General features: G+C 33.7%; 1 protein-coding gene across 4 annotated transcripts; it reads right to left on the bottom strand.

Annotated features, from left to right (window-relative positions):
* Window positions 1-1,526: 1,526 nt before the first annotated feature.
* LOC103495817 (uncharacterized) lies at window positions 1,527-5,213 on the bottom strand. Of its 4 annotated transcripts, XM_008457488.3 has the most exons (5): window positions 4,921-5,213; window positions 4,597-4,817; window positions 4,442-4,503; window positions 3,458-3,649; window positions 1,527-2,108 (listed from the first exon to the last, which is right to left on the bottom strand). In XM_008457488.3, exons 4-5 carry the CDS (start codon window positions 3,578-3,580, stop codon window positions 2,046-2,048), a joined length of 186 nt encoding a protein of 61 aa, XP_008455710.2. In that variant the 5' UTR covers window positions 3,581-3,649; window positions 4,442-4,503; window positions 4,597-4,817; window positions 4,921-5,213; the 3' UTR covers window positions 1,527-2,045. The 4 variants fall into 4 exon arrangements, 3 of the variants coding, with proteins under 3 accessions (XP_008455710.2, XP_008455711.2, XP_008455709.2); XR_538937.3 differs by lacking the exons at window positions 4,442-4,503; window positions 4,597-4,817 and having other exon boundaries at window positions 1,527-1,900; window positions 1,984-2,108; window positions 4,921-5,206; XM_008457489.3 differs by lacking the exon at window positions 4,597-4,817.
* Between the last annotated feature and the right edge of the window lie 4,571 nt (window positions 5,214-9,784).

Genomic DNA, 9,784 nt, shown 5'->3' with positions numbered 1-9,784 from the left:
CTTACTATATTGGATGAACAATAGAAAAATTGTGTTATTGATGATTTGTATTTTTGGCTAAACAAGTATAAGTTAGCTTGGGTTAGAGTATTGAACTTTTTGTCTTTTTTTAAGGTTTATGATTCTTAAACACCGTAATTCTTCAAGTATGAATGTTATTTTGATTTTATTCTACAATCTTGCTTAGGTAAATGATCTGGCAAATCTACCATATATGTTTTAATAATTGATTTAGAATTTTGCTTCTAATACGTAATCGTTAAGTTGAGTTTGCTTGGAAGTAACAAGTTAAGTTGGTTGCATTATTAGTTAGGGTTCCAGTAGAGAAGTATTCTTCTAACTAACTTTGATAGCTTCATTAAATCAGTCATTTTCACTAGTTATATAGTGGAAAGTGATTAGTTACTTATTGTGTCTTTAATCTTAAAGCGCATTAATAATAACTAGGAGAGGATCCTCAATTAATTTTAAATTAGTATAATTACATGACTATTCACTTAGGGTTCTAAGTAAGAGTATACAAGTTAAACTTGATTGTTCATGTTCCATTTTTAGTTTGATTAATGATAAGAAAAGAAGAATCAGTACTCGTCATACCTAAACTAAATTCTCGTAATTGATTGATTTTGACATCTCGTACAATTTTCTCTGTCCTCATACAATTCGCTTACGCATTTGATTACTTCAACTCAAATTCTCCTCTTTTCCATTGGTTATCTACTGCAAGTCTCTGATGTCAAGAAATCTAGCGAGCTCCCTAGATCGAATCCCACCTTACCCTAAGAAACTATTAGTTTGGATTGAGATACAAATAAATAATAAATTAATTTGGAAAGAGTCATAGGATTAACACCCTGTTGGCACTCGACCGCCTAAAGTTAGCGAATTGGATTCATGGTCAGATTCCAAGGATTTAATAAATTTACTTGTGGGGGACCCAACTCAAACGGACATTTGAGATAGCCAAACATACGACAGTACATAGCAACCAATGAATCTACTATTCTTTTGCACTACAAAAATCGAGTGATCATATTGTTTTTGCCAGGATAGGTACGTGTGCATTAACATCATGTTGGACTTGCATAAACAACTTAGCAACTTCTACATCTATATATCCCTGAAGATCTGGAAATAGGATAGTTCCAAAGACAGAGCAAAAGGTAGACTTGGTTCATTATTCACACACCTAATTAGATTGACGAGATAATTTAAAGAAATTGCATCACTACAACCCTAGAAAAAACAAGAAAAAAAAAAAGAAAAAAAAAAGAAAAAAAGAAAGCTAATCAATCATATGAACTACAAAACTTTGGTCAAAGTAACCTAACAAATGTTAGAAATATGTTGGTTGAAACACAGCCATTTTACGAACGAAGAATGACCTGAAAACTCATTTATACTTGATCATGGAGAAAAGCCATCTTGCATCTTAATCACAAAGATAAAAGTACAGTTACAAAATGATAAGGCTACAAGCCAACATATGCATAACTCAACTGGGATAAAAAACGACTACGATAACCTTGAGGTTAAAGATTCAATCATAATCTTCAATTGTCACAATAAGAAAAAAGCAATCAGCTAATTTGTTCCAATACATCAATTCTCATGGAAGGTAATGAATTCGTAATATAGTGACTATACACAATTAAAAACATCAATTCTCAGCCCTATTTTGTCAAAATGTCATGTGGAAGAACATATTAACTTAGTGTAAACTATCTGTATCATTGGAAGGCGGGTGCTCAAGAAAAGCAGATATTAACAAAAAAGAAAAAAAAAAAGAGTACAGAAAGGAAGGTAGTTTGATTACGACATATCAATCAGGATAGCTTGTGAATTTAATGGTCCAGTTCTATGTCTTTTCCAACAATCTGCAATCGGTGGACAATAAATCCTGCAGATGGCAAGTAAAGGGCTTTCTTATCCCATTCTTATCTTCAATTCTTAAATGATGAAGAGGATGAGAGAAACTGCCACCTAAAAAGATCGAGTATGGGGAACTTAGATGCAATGTACAATCTCAAAGGTACTGCATACGTTTATCTGTCTGCTAAAAGCTCTTTCCCTAAAGCAGCTTCACGTTGTTGCTGACGTCGTTCTCTCTGCAGCCAGAATATGAGAACATCCATTACAAAAAACTGAGATATTTTTTTGGAAGTTACTCTGGTATTAATAAAATGTATGTTACTAACAGGTTTTGTGGATGCAACCAAAAAACTCACAAACAGGCGGGTGGGTAAGAGCAAACTAAAATATGCAAAACTAAGGTGCTAATATGCTAAGACATTAAATGAGGTACATATAAGATATAAAACAACATTTCAGTGACAAGGACAAGATCCCAATCTCAAGGTCGAAGAAGTATAGGAGCTGTTTAGAAAAAATGTTTTCAGGATAGTTTAACATTATTTTATAACATTCTTATGAGACTAAAAGCATGTTTCCATAGAATGTTCTTGTTGTGTACTAGTTCATATTCATGAAAGATAAGAATGAGTCAAAGAAGATCAGAAGGTTCTATCCCAATACTTCGTTCTTTTTTCTGAATAAGAAACAATTTCATTGATGGTATGAAATTACATAATGAGCTTAGCAACCCAACTCATAGGCTCCCTTCTCCCTTACCCATAATTCTGCCAAACAACTAACAACAATACTTAGAGCCCCATAACAGCACAACACTCACTCATCAGCGATAGGCCCCTTCCATTACTTCTCGCACGCATACATCTTACGGTCCAGGGATCAATCTCACCTTTGTTTTTAAAAAACTACTTTCAATTAAAATGTTTGTATGAATTCAATGGGATGTCTTTTTTACCGTGGTTCAATTTTAGGCATAAAGGGAAATGTTCCCTTTCTTTGATTCTTAGATTGGTGTTCACCGTCCAACTTCCTCTTGTTTTCTTTTATTAAGATTTTGTTGGTCATCATCCAGTATGTTATCTGCTGGTGTAAACTGTCTAGCATTTTGGTCATATGAAATCGTATGCTTCCTTTGTATCCAAATGAGAAATCTTTTTGTAATTATCGTTGGACTATCCATCCCTTTTGTTTATTTCATACATCAATGAAATCGTATTTTTTTATTAAAATAAAATAGTTTCCTTCAAAATATTCCCCCTCCCCTTTCTTCTAGTACATCGTATATATTTGTCTTGAAAATCCAATTCCACAACTAAAACATTCTCATACAAGTGACGAACTCAGCTAGAAACTAAACAATCCCCCCAGTGAAACCTTATAATATCCTAGTTCATATATCATATCACCACTTTAAAGGTAAAAGGACCAACAATGCCAACGAGAGTTGACACCAAACACAGAACATTACATTTTTACCATTGGTATAATAAGCACATAAACATGTACATAAAAGCAACATGATGAACCCTACAAAAATGCTAGTTTGATATGAAGCAAATAACTTGGAAGTGATAATAGAAAATACCCGTCTTTCCCAGTATGGATGAAAGCACACAAAATCATAAACTGGAGTGATGGTTGATACCAGCACAACATTGAGACCAGTAAATACAAGAACTGCAGCCATAGGTCGTGTTCGGTGTGGCATACTTTTCAATCAATTTTTTAAAGCTCTAACAAGTGCTTGATCCGAGCTTTAGGAATGAGTCGAGGAATGCTGAAAGGGGAAGAGAAAGAACATTTCATCAATAATTTTAAACAACAGTACGTTATAGTTATAGCTCAATAGTATCTTAAGATATGGAAGTGTTAGCCACCAATCGTGCATCAGTATAGGAGGAGAGGAAAGAGTAATTCGGCACGGGAATTGTAAAGGGTGGGGAACACTTAGAAGAATAGTATATATATTCTGTGTGTCGAAAGTGGGGGGTCCTCTCACAACCAAGAATTGTAACTTAAACCAAGAATAGAGTCCTAAACTTAACCAACTCAAAATTTAATAAGACAATATTTAAGCCACAACTTAATGGGTACTCAAAAACCTCCAAGAAAACCACAACTAAGAATTGTAACTTAAATCATAGCACACTTCAACACTTCGAGTAGTTACGAAACCTCAATTACTTACCAAAATCTTGTCAAAATTAACCTCAACCTACTAGACAGCACGTTAATGTTCACCAAGAGAACTTATCCAAATGTAACTTGATCCAAGACCGATTCCAAAGTTTTCTCATGACCCAAAATTCGCCAAGAACGAACTTCAAAACTAATACCCAAAAAGTACAAATAAGCATTAATTCCCAACGAATTCTAATGGGTGTCCAAGATCATACAAAACCCAAAGAAAACTCACCAACAAAGTGCCAAAGCGATCTTAAAATTGTTAGATAGCTACTTAATAACCTCAAATTCCCAACCTTAACATCCAAAGGTTATGGGTAAATTAAGTAGCAACACCATACTTCATGGATATTGTAAAATTAACAGAATAAGCATTAAAACTTACCGAATACCTAAAAGATACCAAACTCCGCTAGAAATTTCTTCAAAATCCTCCAAATCTATAATCTTTCATCCAAAACATTATGGGTAACATTAATTTCACGTCAAAACCAAATGGGTATTCAAGGAATAAGAAAACTCAGTAAATTTGCATATAACCTTACGGAGAACTGGCCAAAATCACCTGAACTCCACTGGACAGCACAATAACGACCTTCTAAACTCAAATCTAACATTCCAAATTCAAGAGTAATTTAATTTTGCACCAAACACTTAATGGGTATCCATGACCAAGATCCTAACCAAATTTATGTCAAAAGAGCCAAAAAACGAGCTTCTAATCGGCTTGACAGCAACCCAACTCTTCCAAAATTTCAAATCTAACGACAAAATGTAACGTACATCGTTAAACTCAAGCCTAAACTAATTGGGTATTAAAAAAATTTCGAGAAACCCAACCAAAATATACAAAAATAAGAATACCTTTCTCAAAAACTCCAAGATCCAACTTCCTACGACAAGATCGCGAGAGAGAGAGTGATCGACGCGGCTTTGATCTAATGCGGATAGCTCCGGTGCATGCGATGATAACGTTTGGTAGTCGGCTGCTGGTTGGAGCGGTGGTGGCGGTCGGCGTGGGGAGGGTGGCTTCGGCGATAATTCTCCTTTTAATTTTTTTTTTTAGAGTTAGAAGGAAAGGACAATACTTTTAATTTTACATGCAGCACATGGACCAAAACTCGTAATTTTATTTATTTTTCTCAATCTCGACCTTTCGACACTGAGATTCTTTACAAATGTTTAAAAACTCTTTTGACGTAATTTCTCGCTCGTGATCAACACTAATATTCTGCGTTTTCTTTTAATTTGAAAATAAAGCAATTTATCAAATGACCAAAATACCTTGGAAGCCCGAACGTTAGATATTCTCACAAAACACTAAGCCCGAAACACTATGCTCATTTCGGCCGAAAAATAACTGAGTTCGCTCCCAAGATCGAATGAATTTCTCTGATTTTTGCTCTACAAAATTTGAAGAAGTCGTCATCGAACTTAAATCTCTCAAGGTGAAGTACTTTGAATGAACTCATAGTTTAGGGTTTAGTTTTTAGTTTACGTTTTTAGTTTACGTTTTTAGTTTGAAATCTATAGTGGATGGGAAACTTTGTAGTTGGTGTTTTGATGTAGTTGGATGTAGAACATTATTTTAAGTTAATGCATGTGATTTCCTTTGATGAACCTTGGCGATTTCATCAATCTGGGCTCGTGCAGATGAGGAATCTCGAGCGAGATCGATGAAATTTTCTCGAGATTCATTGAAGGAGTCCTGAGATCGTTGTGTTTCACATGCATCCTGTGGGGTAATCTCGGGGATGATTTCGCCCAAGATTGGACCAAGATATATCATAAAATGCATGTAAAACCCTTATCTCGTGGCATCCCGGTGCAATATTCTTCAAGTTCAATTGACAATTCATGTTGTTCTTAGCAATAATTTTCTCGAGATTGCCCCGAGTTTTAACACAGGATACTTATTTTTTTTTTTCTGTTATGTGTTTTTTTTTTCTGTTTTGCAGATGCCTCTTATCACCAAAATCTGCAGTTCCGACTTCTTCCTTGCCAACTTGACTTGTTGTTCACATCTATCAAAGACCGTGTCAAGTATACAAAATAAGTTAACAGCCAGGCAACTTCATATGTTTAGAAACACTGTCTTTTGACACTTCTTGGATGTAAAGTTGATGTTCAATGGACCTTTGTGTCATTACATTTCGTTAAGAGAGTTCGAAGAGAGACATGATAACATAATTACTTTTAAATTACTGAGTGATAATGTCTTTTTTAGGTGGAAGGATTTTGACATAATAACGGGGTTAAGGTATAAGCCTAGACGTGGGCTTCAGTTTGAATAGGAAAAGGCCCTTCGATTAAGAAGGTTATATTTGAGGGATAGAACAAACATGTATGGGTCTGAGTAGGACAATGATTACCCAATCCTTTAGTTTGAGAGTGACGAGGATTCGTTGAAGATGTCCATATTCTACTTTATCGAGCTTACGATGATAGGCAGGGAGAGGAGGCAACATATGAATTAGATCATGTTGGGTCTGATTGACATTTGGGATGACTTCATCAGATAAAACTAAGGTGTGTTAATATGGTCGAAGGCCATGTTGGGCACTCAAATGGAAAAATGTCCTTGCACAAGAAGAAACTTTTGAATAACAAGTCCCCGGAGTCGTATAGCTTCTATGACTTTTCCTTCACCTTTCAGGTTTATGATTATATGTAACGCCCCAAAAATTAAGACAATGTTTGTTATTTATGTTTAATTTATTGGGTGTTATTTTTAAAAAATTGAATGAGAATTATTTGGCTTTGTGAAAATTGTAATTATTTAAATACTGGTTGGATGAATATTTATTTAATTAGAGGATTGGATTTTCGATGTTATTGAGGATTAAATTAAGGTTAATTTACATAAATGTAACAAAACCCAAAAATATTTACGGTCGATTTAACAAAAAACAAAAGCACACATGAAGCCGATAAAATATTTTCATAATTTTCAAGTTTACCCTTGCATTACTTCTCTTTCTTCTTCTTCATTCTCTTCCGAAATTCTTCATCTCCTATTCTAGATTTTCTTTGTTATATTTTTAAATGATTTATTATCCTGTTTAAATCTCTTATTTCATCTTCACCATTTTTAGTAAGATTCTTTGAAGCTATCTCATCTTTCTCATATTCTCAAGAATATCAAGATCGTTTAAACATCATTTTGACATGATCTAAATGATCGTTTATCATGGTTAACACGGTCGTTTACCATGGTCAATACAATCGTTTATTTGAAGCCATTTTTCCATCGTTTAAAAAGAACTACATGATTGTGTTGATATGATCTAAACGATCACTAACTATAGTCAACATGATCATTTAGCATGGTCAACATAATCGTTTAGATTTGAAACCATTTCCCTGTCGTAAAAAAGAATATACGATCGTGTGGATATGATCTAAACGATCGCTTACCAAAGTCAACACGATCGTTTAGCATGGTCAACATAATTGTTTAAAATTAAAGATTTTTCCATCATTAAAAAGGAACTACACGACCGTGTATCATGACCTAAATGATTGTAGATCATTCGTTTAGATTGTAGTACATGATCGTTTAGAAGAAGATTACTTGTGCGCGTGTGTGCCGATTAATCATGTGTTGAATGAGGTACTTTTGGTATTTCCCATTGTAAGTCTATGCGTTTTTTCTGTTTCTGAAATTGTTCAATAGAGTGTAAATATTTTATAAGTTTGTTATATTTTTTAAAAAACCCCTTAAATTAAGTTATATGTTATTGATTTTTAATTAGAATTGTGAGTTTTTATGAAATTGTGGTTAATTATATATATATATATATATATATATATATATATATATATATATAATTTATTTATGAAAGTTAAAAATAATTATATTGGTGAGAATATAGTTATTTGTGATAAGTTGGATATTTAATTTGGGAAAATGATAAAGATAAATTAATTGTTGAAGGATAATTATTTGGAGAAAATATAATTATTTTGGTAAAGAAATAAAAGAAAATTGGATGGGAAATTAATTAAAGAGAGAGAAAGAGTTAGATTTATTTTTGGAAAAGAAATAAAAGATAAGGGATAAAGGGAAATAATAATAATAATAATAATAATAATAATAATAATAATAATAATAATAATAATAATAATAACAACAACAATAATAATAAATTATTATTATTATTATTATTATTATTATTATTATTATTATTATTATTATTATAATTATTTATAAAGGTAGCCTCAAAGTTCGTGCTCCTAAAAAAAAAAAAAAAAAAATCTCAACCCTTCTTCTTCACGTGAAACCCTAGCCACTGCCTGTGACCTCATCTCTTTTGCTTGTGTTGCTCGTCGACGGTCTTTAAGTGTTAATCTTCGTCAGGTTGCGCATCCTTATCATTGTTAGCTGAGCCTATCGAACGAGCTGAGCGCCACACACTTTCGTCGCGTCCAATCTGCACCTAGTTATCCTAGTCCTTTGCATGCTTCATGCCAGTTGCGTCGGTCTCCTTTGTCTAAATTTGTTTGCCAGTTGCACCAAGCTTTGTTCTGCATTGGTTTTTGTCAAACTCCAGCCACACACCTTTTGTTAGAGGATACGAGTCGAGAGCAAGCCGATCTCCTCTTCAGCCAATCATGTCGCTCATTCGTGGTTGAGCCGCCACTGGAATTCTACGAGGTGGATGGTGAGATTTATGAGTTCTGTTTTGGGGTTAAGATTCACATTAAAGGCTAAGCTCTTTATAGGTCGTAGATTTGGATTGTTTTAGAATAAAAGTTGTTTTTTTTATTGAAGGTTCAATTGGAAGAATTTAACTTGTGAATTTTGGGACATTAGCCAATTGTTGATTTTACTAAATATGTTACTGATTTTACCCTTACTGTTTAGGATCTGTTCATTGGAAAGTTTTTATAGGGAATATCTATTAGCTAATCTCTCAAGTAAGAGATTCTACTACTGGACCTTCGAACTAAATTTAAGAGTGCATGTATTTTGTGATTATACATTGATAGTAGTTAAAAATGCATAATGAGTTATTGTAGTTGATGGCTGATGTATTATGTTGACTATGCATGATTTATAGATTACATACTACTGTTATGTTCGGTGTTTCATGTCATACTTTTGATTGTTACATGCTTTTGAACTATGATGTGTCTATTGAGTTTGGCTGTTAGGTTTTGTACCCCACATGTACTGTGTTCCTACCTATACGGGATCACTCGCATTATCAGGGGTGTACGTACGGATCACATGCACATGAGGGGTCATTTGTATTGTGTTCATATGGGATCACTTGCACAACTAAGGGAGTTCTGATAGGATCACTCACACGATTAGGGATGTACCTATGGATCACAGACACAATAGGATTGTGTACTAGTGGATTCAAGCTTAGTGTTTAGTGTTGTATATGTCTATATCTGATTCTAAGTGAAGAGGCATGGTCATTGAATGCGAGATGCTTTCTAGTTTCTCGTCCTTGCGAAATTACTAAATTCTTGTTTAGTATAAGTTTTCCTATTGCTTGTCCAAGTATAAGCGAAACAATAGGTTTACTGAGTAATCCAGGGTCAAACACAAAGAATTGATATCAAATATTAGTTCTAAGATCTATTAGTCATTCAGGCGATATAAAATAACTATACAGTATAAAGTAAAGGTGTGCGACTGAGTTAAACTACTATTTAGACTAGAGAATCTGTAAAAGGGGAATGATGGCGAGATGGATGTGCGAACAAACTTGTT

This window comes from Cucumis melo, chromosome 8 (assembly GCF_025177605.1).
Source record: "Cucumis melo cultivar AY chromosome 8, USDA_Cmelo_AY_1.0, whole genome shotgun sequence".
Classification (NCBI taxonomy): Eukaryota; Viridiplantae; Streptophyta; class Magnoliopsida; order Cucurbitales; family Cucurbitaceae; genus Cucumis; species Cucumis melo.
The sequence above is the reverse complement of the archived record's forward strand: the minus strand, read 5'-3'. Positions and strand labels throughout refer to the sequence as shown.